Below are 23,779 nucleotides of genomic sequence, written 5' to 3'. Positions count from 1 at the left end.
AAAAACGTATTCTGGAAAATAGTAGCACCACCCATGTCAAGTGTACATTCGCGGCTAGCACTATAACCTCTCCGGCTATTGTCATAATGTGGTCCCGTCCCAATTCCTGCGGTGGCACCATGGTTCCATTTTTATCACTTGTCACTATACCTGTCACTTTCGCGCTTACATACTTGTTAGAACGTAACACAGGCATGGTGACAAATGATAAGGAGCCGACCATCTTAGCCCTACTGGTGTAGACGGCCTATTAGCATATAGTCGATTTTTTTGACGGTCTGGGAATGCATTTACGTACAGTGTGTGGGACTTGTCGGTCCTATCCCATCTCCTGGCGAATTTGGCCCTAACCACTAAACCGACTCCGGCGTTTCACCCTCTTTGCCGTTCGTGAGGGAGCACTGGGATCGATGACATCCCGGCCAGGGCGCCCTCACAATGGAGGGAGGATCAGAAACGTTTGATCCCTCACTCCCCGACGATCGATGACGACGTCTATGGGCCGTGCAATGTGGGTCTGCTACCCGCTGGCCTTGGCTTGAGGCGAGTATAGTCGGTAGCAACCCTGCCTACGAGCAGATTCGAATCTTGGTATAATGGTATTTATTTGTGTGGTTATCTATGATATTTGTGCCTGAGTTATGGATGTTTCCCATGTATATTAAGTAACTATATATATTATATATACTTACCGTCGTCTATTACCCTCTATGCAAGCCTTGTTGAGCATACTATAAGACCAGGTCGATCTGTTTAAAATTGTCTTATAACGTATATTTATTTATAAGTTTTCTCAATACTATTGGAGCCAGCCAGTTTACGTGTCGCTTTTCCTTTTTATACATTTTGACATATATTCTAGTTTGTGATTCATATAATAGGTGTCACTGTACTTCGTTACACAACCCGAAATGCTGCTTAAAAGACGATACGAATAATTATCATTTCATTTTTTGCAACATCATTTATACAATTTCATTCGAGTTTATTTATTTGTCAACAAATACTTCCCTGCCGGGTTTCCGTGGTTTTCTCAATAAATAGTGTAGATGACGGTTCGGAGAGTAAATCCCTGACGCTAGGAGCGTGTCATGCGCGGCTCTAGGACGCCTAGCCAGAGATTAGTCCGGGACCAACTACACGGAGCGCTGTCTTCGACATTTTTATACACTTTTATTTAATTTTCAATGTTTGTAATGTATGTATTTTACCTATATTGTTCATTGAGAGTACCCTCAAGAAATACTACAGAAGTTAATATTTAGCCGCGTTTTTTCTGTATTCGAAATGAAAAGAAGAGTGTTTACCTCAGTTCGAGCGCCAAATTACCTCGACAGAAATGGGTACCATTAATCCCTTGGTTAACAATCTACTATATAATGCGTAGAATAGATCTGGAACCATAACTTTTAGCTCAAGAAAGTTAATAAAATAACTGTACCAATTTACAAAACTATACGAATTATTTCCTCTAATTGCCTATATGCGGCTTAATTTGACGTGGCTATTTTATTTTAGATATTGGCGCTTCATAATGTATTACATAACGCAGTCCTATTAAAAAAAAAGTATTCATAACAATAATGAAGTAAATAATAATGAAATCGAAGCCAGAAACCGATGAAGTGATCCTCGCAGCGCTCAATCCTCACGGCGGCAGATTATGCAGATTCCGATAACGCCCCGGGTTACCGCCGATCAGGTGTAAAGACATCTTAATACGAACAACCCTATTACATTATTTTTCACCACACCAGCTCTTAAAGGCTCTCTTGATTGTTAAAAAAACTGATGAAAAAGTTGCATTTTATCCACAAGATTGGCAAAGTAATTTTATGCAAATTTTGAGTTGTTTCTTTATGTTGGCTGGTAGAATTTACTTTTAAATGATGATTTTAAATGTTTAAGAACGTTCATTTGGAATTGATTTGTTTTAATTTTCAGAGTTTTGAAAATTCGTAACGTATTTTTAGATCACAACACATCTGAGGACGGGTCTTACGGGGACTAAGAATGGTGATAGTTCAGTGGTGTCACGCAACTAGTACTAATCGCGCGCGTGATGCGAACTCATCAACCAATCGCGTTCTAGCGTTAGACTACATGATTGGCTCGAATTCGTGTGCGTGACACCGCTGTACTGGCCCCATTTTTATTGCCCGTACGGCCCATCCTTAAATATATATCAATGGTTGCCGAAAAATTAATTATCAATCTTGATGCCTTTCTCTAGTAACTTCATTAATTCAAAACCTGATTACTTGACTTCACTTTCGCTCAATAGAAAAAAATAATACGAACATAGATCTAAAACTCCCTTCAAAATTTGTAACAATATTTGCACTAAAAATAAAATTATGCATTTTGAGGAGCAATTTTCATGCTTCTCAAAATGCTAGTTTTATCTTTGATCGAACTCATCATCATCAACCAATCGCGTTCTGGCGTATACTACATGGTTGGCTCGAATTCGTGTGCGTGAGACATATCTATGAAAAAAAAAAACCATGTCGTGAGAAATCGGTTTCCACTAACTAAATCTTAAAATAATCACTTTGATTTTCATGTCTATTGCTTCAGCATAATATATTCCAGGTTTATAAGTACTGCTTAAAAAATATATGTTTTTGTTATGCAAATTTTGAAAAAAAAGGAAACCTATAAACCTATTTTTTCATTGTGTCAATAACATACTTAAAAATCATGGAAATTGGAAAACATTTAAGAGTGGAAAAACGTTTTCTCTTCTTGTATGGACAATCACGTGTACTTTTCTCTTAAGCGGCTGTCAACACCCAATGTCCTTGAAATTAATGTTATTTAAACAGTTTTTTAAGAAAGACTATTTGTTTTAGTCAAGTAAGAAAAATATATGTTCATATTAATTATATTTCAAAGACCGTGGTTGTACTCGATACATGATTGAACGAAATCGGCTCGATAGAAAATAATTGCAAAGATTGGTCTTAAAATCACAATTAAACGGTTCTATGTCTTTATTGTTTTGACTTATGGGTCTGCAATTAAAATCACAATTTCAAAACATTTATATCTAAAGCGCTGTTGAGTAAAATATTACACTAATAATCCACTTTTTTTTATTTAAATATTTTTCTTATTATTCCCTTGCCCAGGCCCAGTAACATGCGACAGTGCTATCTCATTTACTCCGATACAAATAGACAGTGTGCGCGCTTTAGGTATTGACAGCCTCTTAAAACGATACATTTATTTACACACAGTGTCAGAGTAGAATCGTTTATCTCTAAACAAATGGTGCTCGAATCAATCCAATAAAACGGAAAGGCCCATCTCCCAGGTGATTTACTCCTAAACGGCGGAGTTCCCTTCACACCATGTCACGTCACGACCTAAGTTTCTCGAAGGTACTTTACCGCTTTACGTTTTTAGGGTTCCGTAGTCCACTAGGAACCCTTATAGTTTCGCTATATCCGTCTGTCCTTCCGCGGCTTTTCTCCGTGATCGTTAGTGATAGAAAGCTGCTATCGGGCATGGATACATACATCATGCATGGCGATGGAACGGTAAAATAAGAGCTTCCGCACAAATCACGCGGTTTCTTTGGCTACTTTTTGATCTCCCCCCACCTTCTTGGTGATATTTGTTGAGTTTTTTGGCTACCTACTCCCCCCCCGTCCTCGACATAACCTCACGTGTATTTTATTGTTTTTTTTTTTCATTCGACCTCATTTTAAGATCAACAGTATTGTATATAATAATATCTTGTTTAGTTTTCTATTCGCGTTATGAATGTGATGTTTATTTATCATACGCGCTCTAAAAGTTTGTAAAATAGACCCGCTATTTTGAAGAAAGTGAAAATTTATGTTTAACTATACCTTGAAAAGGTATCTACTCATGTAGTACATATTTTTTCTTCGTTTCGTTCACTGTTGAAAAATACACGTTAGGTCTTCTTAGACCCCCCTCTCCCAACGTGATCTGTCGTGATTTTTTCGTGACCCCTCCCCCCCCTATCAAACCTCGCGTGATTTGTGCACAAGCCCTAAAACCTACAACAATTTTTTTAGGGTACCGTGCATACATATGTAATGATTTTTTTGCTTCTGCTTTTTGATTTAATTGCTTCAACCCAATCGTTGGATAGGTCTTTCAAATCAAATACGGGTCTCGAATAACCATGTTTTGATAAAATGAATATTTTCAGAAATAATCGCTCCGAAAGAAAAAAAAATATGTGTCCCCCCTCCCTCTAATTTTTCAAACATTGCTCCAAAAATATGAAAAATCGTGAAACAAGAGCTTGATAAATATTTTCAATTAAAACTATAGCAAACATAATCGGTCCAGCCATATTTGAGTTATTGTTTAAAGTCTTCTCTTCTTAGTAAAATTACGTACAATTCACAGCGAAGGCCTTATATTGACTACAGGATTTTTAAAGGAATATTAATAATAAAACTGAAACAAAAAATAAGTTCTATTTTAATGCTGTTATCTATCGTAATTAATATTCAAATGTGAAAAAGTGTCAGGCCTGGTTTAAGGTTCAATTATATGCCTTAAGTAAGCATTTTAATTTTACCAGTAATTTTATTTTTTGATTTCTTTAATGGTGAAACCCGAATATTTTAAAATATTTTTTTTGCCGCTTGTGTTTAGTGACAAATATATGAACTCGTTATAAACACTAATCAATGTGTAAATAGGCCCCAAAGTGTAGGCCAGCCACACTTATCCCACCAGGACATGCAATTTCGCACCAAGATTGGCGATTAGAGATCTCGCATGAAAAATTTAAATCGAGATTGGGTGTTTCGAGATCTCGATCGTTAGAGTTTCGAGATCGAGATTAATCTCGACGAGATCGTGATTTGACATAGTAAATAAAATGTGTTATTTTGATTAAATTTCTTTAAGAATTCCGTATATACTACTAACATGTTATATTTTGAAAATTAAAACAACAAACTTAATCAACACAAAAAAAACTACTTTTACTTTAAAAAAAAGGTATTATAGCAACTTACAATAAGATATGGGGTAAGCGAGCAAAACCCATATAAAATAATAGTGGGTACCTACGCTAATTTTATAAGATACTTCCGCACAGTGCGCGCCACAGTGCTTTCTCGTCAGCTAAGGCCGGCCGCACACAATAGCACTGCCTAAACAACTTGAATCTCAGGTCAAAAGATTACTCAAAACAGAGTAATTTACACGGATCAATATTTCAATCTCGTTCAAGATCTCGAATATAATTATCGAGATCTCGACCGAGATTGCAAAAAACGGGATTTCCTGTCAACGAGATTGAATCTCGAAAATTCGTGCCAGATCTCAGGAGATCTCAAAATAGCGGGATCGAGATTGTATTCCTTACCCCCAGCCACCACACTGTCACTTATTCGTATTGAACGTAGGTACTTATAATATTTTTTCGCGCTTGAAAATGAGACCATCAGCCAAAATAATAACAATGTAGACATTTCCAATAACACAAATAGAAAATACCAAGTTCTATCATAACAGCCTCAATCTACAACTATTCTGCACTTAGCTTTGTTGATACAGGTCTCTAATTACCAAGGCCCACTCATCTCAACAAATTCTATGGCACTAGGGATCTACTGAAACTGGTCACTCTCATTTGGCGTGTTCGTATTGAACAGCCTTTAAGCTTATCGGTCGTTTGTATTGGGTCGTAACATGAATCGGTATTACCAACACTTGCTAAACTGTACTTTATTCGAAAGATAATAAGGTTGGTATTGGTTTGAATGTCTCCGGTCAATGAACTGATAGCTAGGCAGGATAAAAAGTAGGGAAAATGTTCATTGTAGGATAAGAGAGTTTGGGCTATGTTCGACCTAACATGTATAGTCGCTATCAGATATATCGGAGCGGCCAAGGTGCTCACAAATATCTGAACACGCCTCTATTGTCAAGGCACTAGAGTGCGTGTTCAGATATCTTGGTCGTTCGCATATATCTTATGGCGACTGTACGTAGTGAATTAGGTGAGAAGTAAGATTAGGTTTTCTGATTGACGGATAGTAAATGTAGCGGAGTATCAGATTGAACCAGATGGAAATAACTAGTGTTAGGTTAGGTTAGGTTACGTTAGGTGGACGCTTCCCCATACAAACGTAGTTCCTATTTTCCTCTCCAGATACTGACATTAAGGAAAATATTTTTACACAATTTGATGTGTATTAACCATCGCTATGATCCTACGTTTTACTTTTTTGATTTTATGATTATTATGGAGAATTAGGAGCAAACAACAAATTCCGTCTTATGTTAGATAAAGATAAAGATAGTTTATTATTCAAGTAGGCATATTACAATGCGCTTATGAACGTCAAATAAAGCTACACCGGCTCTAACCCTACACCTCTGACCCGAGAAGATTTAAATTCCCCCTCAATTGGAGGAGGGTATCCCAATATGGACCGGCAAGAAACTCGGCGGGACACATCTTTTCAAAACATTACATCTTATAGTTAACATGCATTAAATAAGAAAAAAATAAAATTTAGATTACTATACAAATCATGCAATTACATACAGTAGCTACTGTCCTAAAAAAAAATTGTTTGTATGGAACGGCGATTACGCGCGGCCGTTTACTTTCGTCTTAAGACTCGATTCCTTTATGTCCTCTGCTTAAAGACTCGACTCTTTATTAGACTCGAGTGCTTTTCAACTTGTGAAAGACCGAAGTCTTTAGGACTTGAGTACTCCTGATGGAACTCACTTCCAAAAAAAACTTGTCTCGTCTTGGCGTCATTTTATATGACAATGTTTTAGTGGGATTATTATTATAGTGTTTCTCCTTTTGACATATAATTTTGCAATCGTATCACCATAATTTCCCGTCCACAATATTCCTATCTATCACCCATTCAAACTAATTCATCTATGAATTCCAATGCGAGTTTGCCGCCGTAAATTTGGAGCGGTCCATAAATTACAGCAAATCCGGTTATCCGGTCAATAACCGGTTTTTATTGCGAACGAAAATTACCGTACTTGGCTTGGCACTCTGCCGTGCCTAAATTACTAAACGATAGGTACAGTCAGTATGAAATACATAATACGAAAGTGGATATAGCCACTCACATGATTCCAGCAACTAAGGTTTCAACATTTCGCACCTCTAAAATGATCGTCGCAACTCGAGTTGCGAACGGAGTGTATGCGGTTTTTTATTTCTTATCTGTGAAGGGCTGCACAGATATGGTGTAAACAATTATTAAAACACAGAATACCAACGTGACAATATTTAAAAAATGTTTCAACCACATAGACATAACCACAGTATTTTTTATCTATGTCACTTTGAAAGTTGTTCGGAAAAGTGCGTGTGTTAAAAGTTGCTGCGTGTTTTAAAATGCCGTAAGTATTCAAATTTACATATTTCTGTTAGTATTATATATTAAATTACTCTGCGTTTATTGGTCTATTAGATTAAAACTATATTTTAGACCTACTTAATATTGATGACCATAAAATCTCACTTCAAACCAATAACTCTGTAGATTTTTGGCGTGTTTCCTATTTTAATGCCCTAGATTTCTATGATTACCAAATATATCTTGAGCAACCTATAGTCATTAAATAGTTCGATTATTAAATTACATTAATAAACAATAAAATGCATTAAATCACTGTGTATTATCCAGGATTAGCGAACAAACCATGTGACGGAAAATTGTAAGGACAAACACAGCAACTCTGGTTGCTTAAAAGTTAAAAGCATTTCTGTACATCGTAAGGCATGTGGTACACTAGACGTTGCATACGCGTTTTGGGGTGTTTGTTACTACTTACTTATAATTTCTATTTACTAATATTTCTTTGCTATATTGCCCGGATCCTGGGGTAGCTTGCCGTTTTTCGTCTGGCAGTGAATGTGTTAAAAGTTCCTATTTCTGTTGAACATCTGCACCGCGCGACTGTTGTGTCTCCGACCTAAATAGGTAGCCATATTTGTTTTTGACATGGCGCAGGTCAGTTTGTTTGTTTATTTACGTTTGTAATCAGTATAATTTCATGTGTTAATAGTTACTATTTGCTTATTGTGCTTAATTTGTTGTAAAGTGTATGTTATGGTGTATATATTATACGTGTTAGTGTAGTTATAAGTTAGTTCGGTTGTTGGTGATCGGCCGTTTTAAAAACACCAAAGTTTAGTAGGTATGTAAATACTCTTTTGTTATTTTATGTTATAAAGCCACTATCATTGTGATAATTACATAAATTTGTATTTTATTTCAAGGTAATTAGTGTCTTAAACGGTTTTTTACTATATTTTTGTACTTCAGTGTCTAAATTAGCCACAAAAAAATCACGAACATAGCACATAGTTACACGCCAGGTGGAGCAATTCGAAAGTTCCTTATCAGAATTTGAATCAGTTTTACTCTGTAATTTTATAGGTGAGCTATCAAGGTTTTTAGTATCAGTTAAAAGCTTATTAAGCCTTCTTTAAATTGAATATAAAAAAAAGATATGTTATCGAGTTAGATTTTTTATTAAAAATAGTTTTCTACTATAACTCGGAAATTATTCCTTTGGGTAAACTTCGTGAATTTTTAATAATTATTTTTATTATAACAGCAAATAGCTAAAGTAAGAAAATAAATTTCTCTGTTTCTTTACCATTATAAAACCGAAAGAATTATTCCAAATGCTTAAGCAGAAGCAAAGTTATCGATTTTTATATATCGATATCACGACACTGTGCCGTCGTATCTGCGAAATGGCAGAGCAATTCAGGGCACCTTTCGTTAAAATCGGAATCATGTGAGTGGATATGTAGAGGTCAATTCAAACTTTTTTTATTTATTCAGGAAATAAACAGTCACATATATATATATGAGCTTAAGTGATAACGAACAGACCTTTAGTTCGATAGAAAATAAAAGAATACATAGTTAATAAGCAGATCGAAACAGGTAAGCTGTTAGGCGTCTTCTTGTCGGTCACGCATACAGTGACTTCAAAACATCCGTAGATAATTAATAAATGCATGACACAGTAGGGAGTTCAAAATGGGATACAAAATCAATTAAAAATATATGTAGCGCAATAGTTGTAATGCGTTAGCTTACGTGCAAATAAAATATACTCGTATTTTGATGTCAACATTCGCTCGTACCTACTTGATGGTACGCACGCTTAAAGCATGTAACCATTTCGTTGGAGACGCATTTGTCTGTAATTGACCGAACGAGATGGTCTTATGGAAATTTCAGTAGTAGTACCAGAGAAAGCGCTATTATTCTTTATTTTTGTCCTAGTCAGCCATGGCACAACGCCAGGAAAACGCAAATGTGATGATGATGGCTTTTATAAAAAAAAAAATCTTGTCAGCAAGCTCGGTTCTCCATACAATATTAAAACAACTAGCTATATTGCTTTGAAAGTTTGTACTTAAGTAAGGTATATCTATGCCTGTAATTAGTTTATGTAGCTTCAGATTCAATATTTATAAAATACAATAGAGAGGAAGAGGCCGGACGGCCTGACGTTGGTGCCGTGGCGGAGAGGGCGTTGCCTTTTGTGGGATGCGACTTGCGTGAGCACCTTCGCTGCATCCCAATTGGGGCAGACCGTGCGTCGTGCTGGTGCAGCGGCAGAGGCTGCTGCTAAGCAGAAACACGCTAAATACTCCACACTGGCATCGGCGTACGACTTTGTGCCGGTGGCTGTAGAGACCGCGGGGCCGTGGGGTATGGAAGCCCGCCAATTATTTAGGGAATTAGGCCGGCGTTTGTGGGACAGGGGTGGTGATCCTCGTTCTGGGTCGTACTTGGTCCAACAGGTCTCCATAGCAGTTCAGCGGGGGAATGCTGCAGGCATTATGGGGACCTTTGGGCCAGGTGCAATGCAGGGGGGGATTATTTTAGGCTAAGCGTATGATTAATTTTATTTTTAAGGTTTTTATTTTATTTTAAGGTTTGTTTTCTTTAGTTTTTAATAATTTACTTGTGTGTGTTTAAAAATTGTGTATGTGACTTTTAAATGAATAAATGTTAATAAATATTGGAAAAAATAAATAAATAATTTGGATTTAAAAAAAAAATACAATGAATATGTTTATCATGCACTTGTTTTTGATTATTTACATGTACATTATTTCTAAAATGGAGCTTGTACAATGGGCTGTGCTCTAAGCAATTGTTTGACATGATGCCAACGGCCACTTTCTATCACCGCACCGCTCGCCGTCGGCAGGGTGTTCATCCGCACACCTTAGAACCTAAATGGTCGCGTACTGTGCGGTTTAAGAGGAATTTCCTCCCGCGGACGCTCCGGCTGTGGAATGAGCTCCCTTCCGAGGTTTTCCCGAGGGTCTACAGTATGGGGTTCTTCAAACAAGGAGTGTACAGGTTTTTAAAGGGTCGGCAACGCGCATGTAACACCTCTGGAGTTGCAGGCGTCCATAGGCTGCGGTGACTGCTTACAATCAGGCGGGCCGTATGCTTGTTTGCCACCGTCGTGGTATATATATATATAAACTAATTATAGGCATAGAATAGATATATCTCATGTTTTTGTATGTGCAAAGTTTTATTACAATCCAAGACAAAGTTTGCATGGGAAGGTGAAATTCCGCCAAGCTCGCTACCGACTCATCATAACGTCAAATATAAAACAACAAAATAAATCTCGTTATCTCTTAGTCCATTTTTCAAAAAATCCTGTTTATACCACAGCCGTGCATAAAATTGTCGTCAAAATAATGCAGGTCGTTATAATATAAATCAAGTGATTCCATTTGTTTACCGAAAATAAGCGAGGCGGGGTGGTTCAGCTTGTACAAAGAAAGTGTAAGAAATAGATTTCTCCGAAAGTATCAAAGATACCTTGAAAATAAAAATATTATCGTGTATTTTGTTTCAATTTTTAATAAAGTAAAAGACCGACGGCAGGAAGGCGTGCTGTCGATTTTCCTTCAAACGCTCTTTTCACCGCCCGATCGCCTCCTCTCTCTCGATGGCCGAGCCACCGAAGCCTTTGCGCATTTGTGCCTTAGGAAAAAGTAAAAAAAATTGACGTGATTTTTTTTTCTTTTGGGCAGGTTTTCAAATTGGCCAAACCTCCATAATAAAGTCCAAATTTTTTTCACATCAAGATTTTTTTTATTTTACTTTTTTTTATCAGAACACGATACCGAATATGCCCTTAAACGGATCCCCACTATCGGCCCGATTCGAAAAATGAGATATGATAACGATAAGTTCTCATTTAGATATCGTTTGTATGTCAGATAATTGACAGAAGCAGCTCGATTCTGGCAACCAATGTCACTTTGACGTTAGAAATATCATAGACAGATCTTATTGGGATCACAGCGGAATCGAAATAAACTTCAATTTTGACATGTCATTTAGTTATCGATCTTTTAAAGATCTTTCCAAGATCTTAAACGTGTCTTAATAATGGGCCGTATTTTTGTAAAACCTTGTGTGTTTGAAATGGCCTCTTGGTTGACCTGAACATTTAAGAGTGATCGTCCAAACAAAAGGAGAAAACATTTTTCCACTTCTAAACATTTTCCATTCTCCATGATTTTTAGGGTTCCGTAGCCAAATGGCAAAAAGGGAACCCTTATAGATTCGTCATGTCCGTCTGTCTGTCCGATTATTTAGTATGTTATTGACAGAATTAAAAACTAAGTCTATAGATTTTCCTTTTTCTCAAAATTAGCAAAAAAAAAAAAAAATGAAACATAAACCTAGAATATATTATGCTGAAGCGATCGACATCAAAATCAAACCGACTAAGGGCCAGTTGCACCAACCACATTTAGCGGCCTGATCAACGTCAGACAGCAGTGAGGTATGAAACTTCCCATACAATAAAATTTAGCGAACGCTTTAACGGTGACAGACGGTTTGGTGCAACCGACCCTTATTAAGTTTTTGTTAGTGGAAAACGTTTTTCTCCCGAAATGGAATTTCATAGAAAAACTACCGTTACTTTGTTAGATTCAGAAAGCTATTCTTCCCTCTTAACTCACCTCGACTCGCTATCGAAAGGGAATACCTACATCGCCAAGCCCACGCTAAGTTATGGGCAGAATACACGCCATTCAGCTGATTTTAGAATTACACACAACACAAAACGGTGACACTATTTATTATATCACCCATAATTTATTGTATTTAGGGTGAAGCTAAATTACATTTGATTTAATGATATAAATATGTCAACTCTTGTGAAAAAGCGGCCCTGATAAGGACGACTAAAACGGAACACTTCAACGATACGTTTTTAGCGTTTCGTACCCAACGGGTAAAAACGGGACCCTAATACTAAGACTCCACTGTCCGCCTGTCTGTTTGTCGGTCACCAGGCTGTATCTCGTGAACCGTGATATGTTTCACAGATGATGTATTTTCTGTTGCCGCTATAACAACAAATACTAAAAAGTACGGAACCCTCGTTGAGCGAGTCCAACTCGGACTTGTCCGGTTTTTTTATGTTTGGCGACGTGTTTTCTACACTAACAAAACTAAACAAAATTAAAACTATAAAATTAAATGAAGCCGAGCCGTTATAAGAATCAACTACTATAAACCAAAAATTCTTAAATGTAATACTATTTTGTGACGGTGAAATTCTACTTAATCATAGAACACTCCCAATATTTATCGCATTTTAAGTAAAGGTATAGTTTTTATCGTAATATTCGAAAATTTCATTGAAAACCAATTTCTATAGAAGCGATAACAAGGCACGTGAATAATAAAATATGTTGTGCTAAAACAATTTTCCCTAAGCATTATGGATTGCACCAGTTCTAACTTTTTGTTATAACGAAGAAATGAAAATAATTGTAGTTTTTTGTGTAATTAAATTTGCATGGACGTTAGGCAATAGTTATAATTATGAGAAAAAGAGCTACGGTTTGGGAAGACGTGTTTAGTAAGTGTTTAAAATTATGCTTCAAGGTCAGTGACACCTCAGCCCTCACACCGGTGTATTGCCCTTGAGCTATCCTAGATGTCACTTTTTGTGGACGCCATCTTGTGGGGGCGGGGCACCGTCCGCCTAAAATAAAATTGCATACCGTATTATTAGACAGGTGTCCCCGATTCTTTATCCCGTTACTTGATATTTCATCTCTAGAATCTGTCGAGATGAAGTTTTATTGAATGGGTGACCAAATGCCGCAACGGCGGTCGTAACATGCGGTTCAGTATGTGTAATAATTCGAAGAACGATTAAGATACGTTTAAGAGCTTGGAAAGATCTTTAAAAGATCGATGACTAAACGACATTTCAAAGTTGACGTTTATATCGATTCCGCTGTGATCCCAATAAGATCTATCTACGATATTTCTAACGTCGAAGTGGCATTGGTTGCCCGAATCGAGCTGCTTCTGTCAATTATACGACATAAAAACGATATCTAAATGAGAACTTATCTAAACCAGAACTTATCGTTATCGTATTTCATTATTCGAATCGGGCCGTTAGTGTATGTAACTGTACATAATTAGGCATTTAAACATTCGTGTGAAAATTTATGTAACTCGCTTTCAGCTCGTCTGATCCCACACTTTTAATGTCTTTCATTATGTAGCAGTCACATAAACAACGCCATTTAGGTACGCATTCCGTGAGATTACTGAACATAGGTTATTCTTACAGAAATCGATACTTAAATAGAATATATATATATATAGTCCTCCACATCGATTTCGATGACGGCGACCTCAGCAATCAAGGGTTTTTCCTCTTATGAGCTCTTATGTGGCTGGCCAGGCCAAACTTGCTCTTAAACACCCTTTCACATTCACAACAGTATAGTTGACCCGCCGCGTTGTATGTATACACATAGGAGGGCTTAGGTCTATCCTTGCGTAGTTGGCGTTTTACGTCTAATGTACCGAGGCGGTTTTCCTCTAACGACTTGGTAGATTCGAAGATCTACCAAGAATAGATAATAGAATAGAATAGAACAGAATAATTTTTATTCGTAAACACAAACAAGACACTTTAAATTACATGATATAACAAAAACAAAGGAAGTATAAAGTGCCACGAAATGGCCTCATCTCAGCATGTTGCTGGTGGCTTCCAGCGCTGATCTTGCGATGAGACCATCAAGTGAGAAAAATCACGAAAGGTAACAGACAAGAAGGAAAAAGACATAAAATAATATAGAGTGAACAAGTTGAAAAATAGATAAAAGATAACGACTAAATTAAGTAAAGATTATTAAATGTTACGTTTACTCTGTGTCATCTTGTAAATTCTTTGAATCAGTTGATGTTGTAGAGGTGTGCAATATAATCATTGTTATTGTATAATCTTTCTTTAATAAACTGCACCGTATGCTATAATAAAAATAGTTTTTTAATGAAAACGCGTTTACCCTAGTAAGACTAGGTTTCCGAAACGCCTAGGTGAAAACGTTTTTCACCAGTTTTCAATAATGATTCAGTGAAAACTAGTCTTGACTGGTCTTTTTCAGTCTAAACCAGTTATCGCATAGTGAAAACTAGTTTTTAATTGTTCATTTTCCAATGATGTTTCCAAAGAAATCAATCCTCCTAAAGTAAGGACGCTAATCAAGAAGAATTTTGTACACTGACCCAGCTGTTTCTATGTCTACGCACGCACGTTATTATATTGCTGTCTCGCCAATGATACTTGCGGTCTGTGCCACTGTGCAAGCGGGTCAGCAATATAAGTATGCGCGTACGATATACACAGGCAGGTCAAGATACAAAAGTATTCATGTTTAACGTCTACTCTCATTAGTAATAGTAACAATATTAATAAAAATCTGGAGTTTTAATTACTTTTATATTCCAGCCCTCGAATAAACCCATCCCACGTGAAGTATCTTCCAATGTTCGACACCGCGCTGCGCCCAAGCCCCCTCCCCCCTCCAAAGAGGAACCTTTTCTCTGGCACCAACTACCATAACCTAACACAAGGATTCCACATAACGGGCAATACGCGGGTGTATAGTAAGGTGTTCGATTATCCAGAGAGGGAGCAGGGGCAGCAAGCGTTTTTTAGAGGGGATTATAATTGCATTGTAAGTTAACATACATACATATAATCACGCCTATTTCCCGGAGGGGTAGACAGAGCCCACGGATTGCCACTTGCTTTGATCCTGACTCACCTCTTTCGCTTCCTTCACATTCATACACGCCCGCCGGTTTAGGGTGGTCTTGACCTGGCCTTTCTTCAGGATTTCCCCGATTTGATCAGAGAAAGTCCGCCGCTCGGTGTTACACTTTTTGCAGTTGTAAAACCATCTATTATAACGACCCTCCATATTAACATTTTGAGACATAGTCTTTTTATGATTACTGAAATACTTAGCTTTATTGGACTGCTGTGCTGCCCGGCCCGTCTGAACTGCATGCACCTCCGGGTTGTTGAGCGTCTTCACAAATTCTCTGGACAGCTCTGCAGACCTGCAGATGTCGATAGCCTTCTCCAAAGTGAGATCTCTTGATTTCAAGTAGCTTCTGTTGGATACGTTGCTCCCGAACACCAATAACAATCTTGTCCCGAAGCATCTTCTCTTTCTGATCCCCGAAGTTGCAGTTCTCCGCTACTTTTCTTATTGCTGTGTAAAAAGCATCAAATGTTTCTCCCTCTTCTTGGTTCCACTTGTTAAGATTGTATCTGTTTATAATTTCATTTTGTTTCGGCTTGAAGTAGTCGTCGAAAACTTCGATCACCTCCTCTAGCTTGTCCTTGTCTTCCACTTTAAGAACATTAAAATATAATTCTTGCACTTCGTGGCCAACGCAGTTAATAAGTATTGCTGCTTTTCTTGTTTCCGATATTCTTTCTAACCCCGCCGCTAGCACGAAGTTGCGAAAAGATAGCTTGAAACGTTGCCACTGCGGCCAGCAGTTTTCAATATCTTCTAAATTGAGCCCCACGGGCATTTTATATTCGACGGCAGACATTTCGTTAAAATCTTCTTAATTTTCACTTGTTTCTTTGTTCAATGAACATATGCACTCAGTAGCGATTTGTAGGCTATCTTATCCAGTCCAGTTTAATGTTCATGAATTTGTCTCCTTTTCGGCTGCACCATGTATGATCTTCAATAAAACGATAGCTGAAAGTCTTCGGGTATTTATTAATAACGTCTTCTTATAGATATGACAATATTATTAATATTCATATTATAGCGAGCTGTCTACCGTGTCAGGGATATAAAGCAAGAGAGGGCTGTCATAGTGACACTTGGTAAGGTTTGACAGCACGTTGCATTTACAAAGAATGTTATGAAAGGTGCGTATATAGAGTATGCTACAGTCTACCCCTTCCAGCTCCCTCTTCTACATTTCCCTTTATAAACTCTGTTTGTTAGCCTTATTTCACTCATTCTTTCAACGTGTCCAAACCATCTCAACATACCTTTCTCAATTGTTGTCAGTACATCTTCTATTAGAAAACACTTTTCCCTTGTCACACTGTTCCTACACTTTGTAGGTACTTACCTACAAGATCTAAATATGAAAGCTGGAGGCTGAACTCCCCGTAGGGCGACTTCCACAAGCAGGTACCTTGCAAAGACTGAAAGCCGCGCTCTACGTAGGGCTGAATGCTCGAAGCGCCCGGTAGGTGCGTGCCTAAACACTAGACCGAAGGCCGAGTGCATGTGCATATATTATATTTGCAGAGGCTTAGTCACCGGGCCATAATAATTTTCGTTGCATCAGGTTTTTGATCCGGCTCCTCCTACGAGTTCTGAAAGACGTTTCACTCACGGTTCATGTCAATAGATGGCAGGTTTATTAGAAACATTTCGATCGATTGACATCTTTAATTCTAAAAAATAATTATTCTATTCCAGCTGAGCAGGCTGGCAGTGGATACTGGCGGGTGTCTCCCAACGCTGCTGCGCGGGGGCGTGGGCTACCGGTACTTCCTTGTGCTCGTGCGGGCACCGAGCGGACACCGGATGAAAGGGCGCGTGCGTGCGTGGTGCAGGAACACCAGCGACGAGTATGCGACGGTTTGGTAGCTTACATGTGATAAATAGAATTGATTTATTTATTGTGAGATTTTTTCCTGCCATTTTCAATCGTGACATTCTATAGGTTGGCAAGTCATTTCCAAAAGTAGAAAACGGATCCCTTTGTTTGACATAATTATTGAAAGACATAATGTAATGATAGTCATATTATCATTAGTCATAACTCTGACTTTTCAGGAAATTCCTTAGGTTATCCTATAGATAGGTTAGGTTAGGTTTGTTTTATGGCATTCCTGAAAAGTTACGCGTCTCTGAGAAAAATCAAATTACGGCTAACGAAAATGTGGACAAACAATACATTATGACTTAAAACCCTTAAAAAAATAGAGACCCGTAGAAAAAGGCGGCAAAATTCAAAAAATTAAGCGTGAAGGGTCGTCCTCATATGGAAAATTTGAATTTCGCGCATAAATAAATAAATAAATATTATAGGACATTATTACACAAATTGACTAAGTCCCACAGTAAACTCAATAAGGCTTGTGTTGAGGGTACTTAGACAACGATATATATAATATATATAAACTTATATGCGGTGGTTTGAAAAAGTTGAGTCAGTGATTGACACTCTCGCAGGTGTAGTGCTTGTGCTTGGCGACCTAAACTTGAACCCAGTGTATACGTCCCAGAGTGTCCTTAGTTATTATTACTATCTCTTATCTGTCTGCGGTTTGAATGAGATGAACGAAGTGACTAATGTACATGGAAGTAAGCTAGATGTCGTGTTGGTGCCGGAGCGCATCACTGGTGCTACGGTCTCAAAGATGGCGGGTGAGGGGTTGGTCCCTAGATCTGATACGTACCATCCTCCATTGGAGATTTCTGTGCCCAGGAGCTGAGCGCATCGACCAACTGCGGAGCGGCTAGATCCTAGTAATGTGGATATGCGTAACTGGAACTTTACTAAGAGTAATTTTGAGCTAATGTATAAATTAGTGTCCGAAATAAGTTGGCAGAAAGTTCTTAGTGCTGGCGATGTCGACATCGCTGTGGACATGTTTTACGACATATTATATGATATCTTTGACCTCTGTGTACCTAAACGGAAACGGCCGCCCGGTTCGAGTAGACGATATCCTGTGTGGTTCACGGCTGACCTGATTAGTAAAATCAAACAAAAAAGTAATCTGCACCGGGAATGGAAGGCTACGCGGGATAAAGACGTCTACAAAAAGTTTGCAACATTGAGGTCAAAAGTAAAAGAGCTGCTAGCGACTGCCTATGATAGCTACATTGGGTATATCCAAAGTACTCTTAAAGTCAATCCTCGCGCTTTCTGGCAGCACGTAGGCAGTCTTAAGACAAATGGCGGTTTTGTTTCCCGAGTAAAGTGTAAGGGTGAAGAATTTATTGGTAAGGAGGTGGCGAGCGCGTTTGCTAACTATTTCGCAGGCGTTTTTCTACCTGACATTCCGCTTCTCGATCCGAACCTGTTAGAAAATGCCGATTGGAAGCCTAACGCTAACTGCATTGATATCAAATCAATAACTTTACAGGAGGTAGAAGCCGGGATAAAACGCTTAAAGGCCAATAGCTCCGTTGGACCTGATAACTTGCCGGCGTATATTGTAAAGGGTTGTGCGGAGTTTTTGAAGATTCCGATACAATATATTTTTAACCTGGCGCTCTCTTCTGGGTCATATCCTCGAAGTTGGAAGGTGTCTAGAGTGAGGCCGATCCCGAAGGCGGGTGACACTTCCGTCGTTGAGAATTACAGACCCATAGCCGTTCTTCCCACCCTTGGCAAGCTGTTTGAGTCCATACTTCACCGGATTCTATCTTCCCAGGTTCGGCCCTTTTTGTGTGACGCGCAGCATGGCTTTCGGCCAAGTCGTTCGGTCAACACGAATCTGTTGATACTGACTGAAAACCTTGCTCAGCATCTTGACAAAGGTGTTCAGGTCGATGTCATTTATTTCGATTTCTCGAAGGCTTTCGATCGCGTGGATAACGATGTGCTGCTTAGGAAACTTGATGAAATTGGTTTCTCTCCCAAGCTACTAGCCTTTTTTGCCAACTATCTGCGCGATCGGCAGCAATTCGTCCGACATGGCTGTTTTGTCTCGACTCCTTACCACACCCGGTCCGGCGTGAGTCAGGGCTCCATCTTGGGACCCTTGTTTTTCGGCATCATGATTAACGATCTCAAATCAGTTCTTCGGGCGGCTCAATGTCTCTTGTATGCTGATGATCTGAAGCTGGTATACAGGATTGAGCAAAGAACTGATTGCGAGACGTTACAGGAGGACATCGACCTGGTGTTTCGGTGGAGTATGCACAATAAACTTCATTTCAACCCAGTCAAGTGTTGTGTGTGTACATTTAGCCGCTCTCGTTCCGCTATATATGGGCATTATATACTGGGGTCAGAGCCGATAAATCGTGTCTTTTCCGTCAAGGATCTGGGCGTAGTGTTCGATGCACGGCTAACTTTTCACGAGCATATTTTTTCTCTCGCGAAGAGCTCCTTTCAAAGGCTGGGTTTTGTAATCCGAAACCTTCGCGATTTTCATGACCCGGTGGCCATAAAAATGGTGTACAATGGTCTAGTAAGGAGTAAGCTGGAGACTTCGTCGATCATTTGGAACCCCTACGAGTCGACGTATGCTTTACTGCTTGAGAAGGTCCAGAAAGCGTTTTTAAGGTTCCTTTATAAAAAAATATTCGGATTCTATCCGTACCTGTACCCGACAAAGTATCTTCTCGGCTCCCTCGGGTACAATTCCTTGGAGGTCAGGCGGAATTACCAACTCCTTGTCATGGCATGCCGAGCCTTGCGTGGGGAGTCAGACTGTCCCGAAGTTGTTTCTGGTCTCGTGCGCCTGTTTGTTCCGGACGTCCCGAGAATGGCCCTCAGACCACGACAACGCGACCTGTTGGCCGTGCCGCCGGCGCGCACCGTATCGCGCAGGAACTCGCCGCTGCCCCGCGCCCTCTCACTGCTCAATACGCTCCGACGGCATCGACGCCTGAATGCGATCTATTTGCTTGGCGATGGGCGGCAGTGTATAGTGAATGCTTGAGATTCTGTGAGGCGATGGATGCTAGGTGCTCTACTGTCCCAATTTAATCTGTTAATGTGCCATTATTGTTTTATAATTGTTAATACTTATAATTATTAGTTAGTTTAAGTTTCGTGACGCATTGGTTCAACTGTAATGTCATGTAAACATTTTTATCAATAAAATAAAAAATAAAAATAAAATAAATATTGATAAATACTTAAATACATAGAAAACATCCATGACTCAGGAACAAATATCCATGCTCATCACACGAATAAATGCCCTTACCAGGATTTGAACCCGGGACCATCGGCTTCACAGGCAGGGTCACTAGCCACGAGGCCAGACCGGTCGTCAAACCGTCCGTATGTCTACTGACAAAGTAGGTTTGTCTGAGTATTATCATGGAATGTTGTATGTACCCATCAACTCACTGCCCCTTAAACCCCCGCAGCCCCTCAAACCCTGACCCTTCAAGCCTCTCAACCCGCAATCTCAAACCCCTCAAACAACACCCTCTAACTTTACCTCCCGCGTCTATCGCTCACCTCTCAGCCTGTGTTAGCCCCCTCTTAAAATACTGCTCTTAATATGCTTAATAAATATACACTTATTAACACCGTGTTGTTTACCACAAACAATAAAATAATTGATTTCAGGCGCCGTAATCACCACCAATTTACTTCATAACTAGTGTAAATTACAAAATAATGTGTCCACGTGGACTTTTTCCAGTACGTAGCTAATGAACACTTCCGTTAGACAACATGGCGGCGTTTCCGGCGTGAAAACGCCAGCTACATCCTTCGTAAACAATTTAGGTTTTCCATAATGAGATAGACTGTTAGAGTCTGTGCGGAAAAAGAAGAGTCGTGGAATGTATGGGGCCCAATACATTCCACGACTCTTCTCTTTCCGAACAGACTCTATCACAATCTTTTATTTTTCTCATAGATGGTAGAATCCTATAGATATACTATACGCGTGAGAACGTACGCAATGCGACAAAATTAAAAACACGTTTTAACATTCCTGACAACATACCAAAATCAACCTACATAATTTGGTCGGGTTATTTGTTGCCCACCATAAACCATACTAAAAGGACAAATAATAATAGCGCTTTCTCTGCTAATCCTACTGAAAGTTACATAAGACTATCCTGTTCGGTCATTATTTTCATCATCATAATCTTAGCCTAAAGATCCACTGCTGGACAAAGGCCTCCCCCAAAGTTCTCCTCAACGAACAGTTATTCGCTGCCCTCAACCAACGGTTTCCCGCGACCTTAACCAGATCGTCGCTCCTTCTAGTCTGGGGAATTTCCACGCTGCGTCTTCCGGTACGTGGTCGCCACTCGAGAACCTAAAAATCCGCGCCGTGGCCATATCTTCCGTCGCAAGTTTCGCGCGGCGCAACATATATTTTGTTTTCTACTAATTTCCTGGCTTAACACTCTCAAGTTCAGGAATATTTTCGCATTATTAGATTATTATTAGTTATTACTATTACATTATTTTGATTATTATTACATTATTTCGCATCATTATAGCAGACGCAAACGAAACTCGTAAAACTTCTCATTCACGCTCACGCGGTCGTAGGTTAAGGGTGAGAGAGATAGAAATATGACACCGGTCGTCATCGTCAGTTTGGTTTACGTCTACTCTAGTGATTTCGCAGTATCGTTTATTCCAGGATTTCTAAGATGTTATTTCGGTTGATTTAAAAGTATTTATACTTTGGTCTTTTCCATTTAAAGCTGGAGTCAATTTTTATATTAAGACTTGAATAAATAAATCCAAGACTTGATTTCTTTTGACTTGTTAGTAAAGTTTTCTCTTTATTTATTATAAAACATCAATTTTTAAAGACCCTTTGTTATCGCGTACAATTAGAAATGCTTTTCATTCTCGAAAGTTTTCTCATCATTTTTTTAAATAATAAAAATTCTAAATTTAATGAGTTAGGTTAATATACAAGGTGTTTATTTAGCCACCTACAATAATTTATGGGGTGAATATACAGGTCATATTAAGCAAGTTCTAGTATGGGACCAACCTCGAACACACGAAAAAAAATAGGCTGTTTCATACATTTTGGCTGTCTGACCTTGACATTTTCTATGGGAGAAGATTTTTTTTTTTTCGCGAATTCATAAAAGTTACTCAGTATGACCTATATATTCAAACCGTAAATTATGGCAGGCGTCTAAATAAACAACCCGTATAAGTAAAAAAATCAAGTCTTTCAACCTTAAAATCTAAGTCTTCTTCAAAATGCATAGTTTTTACACTACCATCGGATGGTCCCAGCAAATATATTCACAACATAGTATGTAATGGCCCGATTCAAAGAATGAGATACGATAACGATAAGTTCTGGTTTAGATAAGTTCTTATTTAGATATCGTTTGTATGTTGTATAATTGACAGAAGCAACTCGATTCGGGCAACCAATGTCACTTTGACGTTAGAAATATCGTAGATAGATGTTATTGGGATAACATCGGAATCGAAATAAACGTCAAGTCTGACATGTCGTTTAGTTATATCTTTTAAAGATCTTTCCAAGATCTTAAACGTGTCTTAATCATACTTCGAATCGGGCCGTAAGTATACAAGTCAGGTATTATCGAATACCCTTTTCTCAAACTAAGACAGTTAACACCTTTCACGCCAAGGATTAACCCCACACTGAACGTTCCCGATAAAACCCTCATCATGCGGTTCAAACTAACCTGGTTCTCTCAGTATTTCTGCAATATCCAGGATAACTTGAACCCGGAAACATACATAGGTCGTCAATCATGTAGATACATGTTCTGACAATGGCAAATCGACGTAGATTTTTCGTATAGCGGTGAACTGGAAATATAGATAGAATACTCTTTATTGGCACACCTCAGTAAAAAGATACAAGAAAAGAAAATAAACAATAATATGTATGTGACTTGTAAGAAAATCATAAATACTACTAAGCTGCCAAATAGAGACGAGTGGAAAAAGAGGGGGAGGTCTTTACCCAGCAGTGGGAAGAAGAAAAAATGGGGTGCTTTTCCACTCAGGCGGAGATGAGCGGAGAAGAGAGATGTGCGAAATCCAATCAATTGCATTGGTTCTTCTCAGCTCCAGTCCACCGGATTACAAGCAATGATATTGCTTAGTTTTAAAATCAGTATGTCAGAGGAAGTTTCAAGATTGCCCAAGGAAAAACGCTTAAGATGGTATGGTCACGTTCAAATACGTTCAGAAGACCATATGGTGAAGCTTGCCTTAAAACTGCAAACCACTCAAGGCAATTCAGGCAGACCACCTACCACCTGGTGGACGATACAATACAATACAAATCTTCTTTATGGCACAACCTCAAAATAACATTTACAGAGAGATACATAATACATGAAGACAGAGGTGACAACAGGCGATCTTATCGCTTAAGAGCAATCTCTACCAGACAATGGTTGAAAAAGACCAAGTTGAAACAGAAGAAGCTCATTTAAATAAAGACGTAGCGCAAGACCGCGCTAGATGGAAATTGAGAACAAGGAACGCCGACGACCCCAAGTGAAACAGTGGGCCTGCCTGCCAACCGCGTTCGACGTCTTGTCTCTCTGTCGCACTTGTAAATTCATACGTAAGTGTGACGCGGTAGGCCCTCTGGTCTAGCAGGAAGAAGAAGAAGAAGCTATTGGTTGATTCCCGTACGTCTTGACTCATCTCAAAAGGCAGCTTTAAAGAGTAATATGGGT

At 38.8% G+C, this 23,779-nt stretch overlaps 1 protein-coding gene across 1 annotated transcript; it reads left to right on the top strand.

Moving 5' to 3' along the window:
* The first annotated feature begins 12,677 nt into the window (after positions 1 to 12,677).
* On the top strand, positions 12,678 to 17,044 carry LOC133527779 (uncharacterized). Its single transcript, XM_061864946.1, has 3 exons — positions 12,678 to 12,924; positions 14,824 to 15,052; positions 16,841 to 17,044. Exons 1-3 carry the CDS (start codon positions 12,824 to 12,826, stop codon positions 17,009 to 17,011), a joined length of 501 nt encoding a protein of 166 aa, XP_061720930.1. The 5' UTR covers positions 12,678 to 12,823; the 3' UTR covers positions 17,012 to 17,044.
* Positions 17,045 to 23,779: the final 6,735 nt, after the last annotated feature.

The sequence above is a fragment of the Cydia pomonella genome, chromosome 18, assembly GCF_033807575.1.
Source record: "Cydia pomonella isolate Wapato2018A chromosome 18, ilCydPomo1, whole genome shotgun sequence".
Lineage (NCBI taxonomy): Eukaryota > Metazoa > Arthropoda > Insecta > Lepidoptera > Tortricidae > Cydia > Cydia pomonella.
The sequence above is the reverse complement of the archived record's forward strand: the minus strand, read 5'-3'. Positions and strand labels throughout refer to the sequence as shown.

Coding starts and splice junctions, on each gene's coding strand:
- LOC133527779 (XM_061864946.1), top strand. CDS start 12,824: ATGAAAATAATTGTAGTTTTTTGTGTAATTAAATTTGCATGGACGTTA. Junction 12,925..14,823: donor GGTTTGGGAAGACGTGTTTA/GTAAGTGTTTAA, acceptor TTTATATTCCAG/CCCTCGAATAAACCCATCCC. Junction 15,053..16,840: donor GAGGGGATTATAATTGCATT/GTAAGTTAACAT, acceptor ATTCTATTCCAG/CTGAGCAGGCTGGCAGTGGA.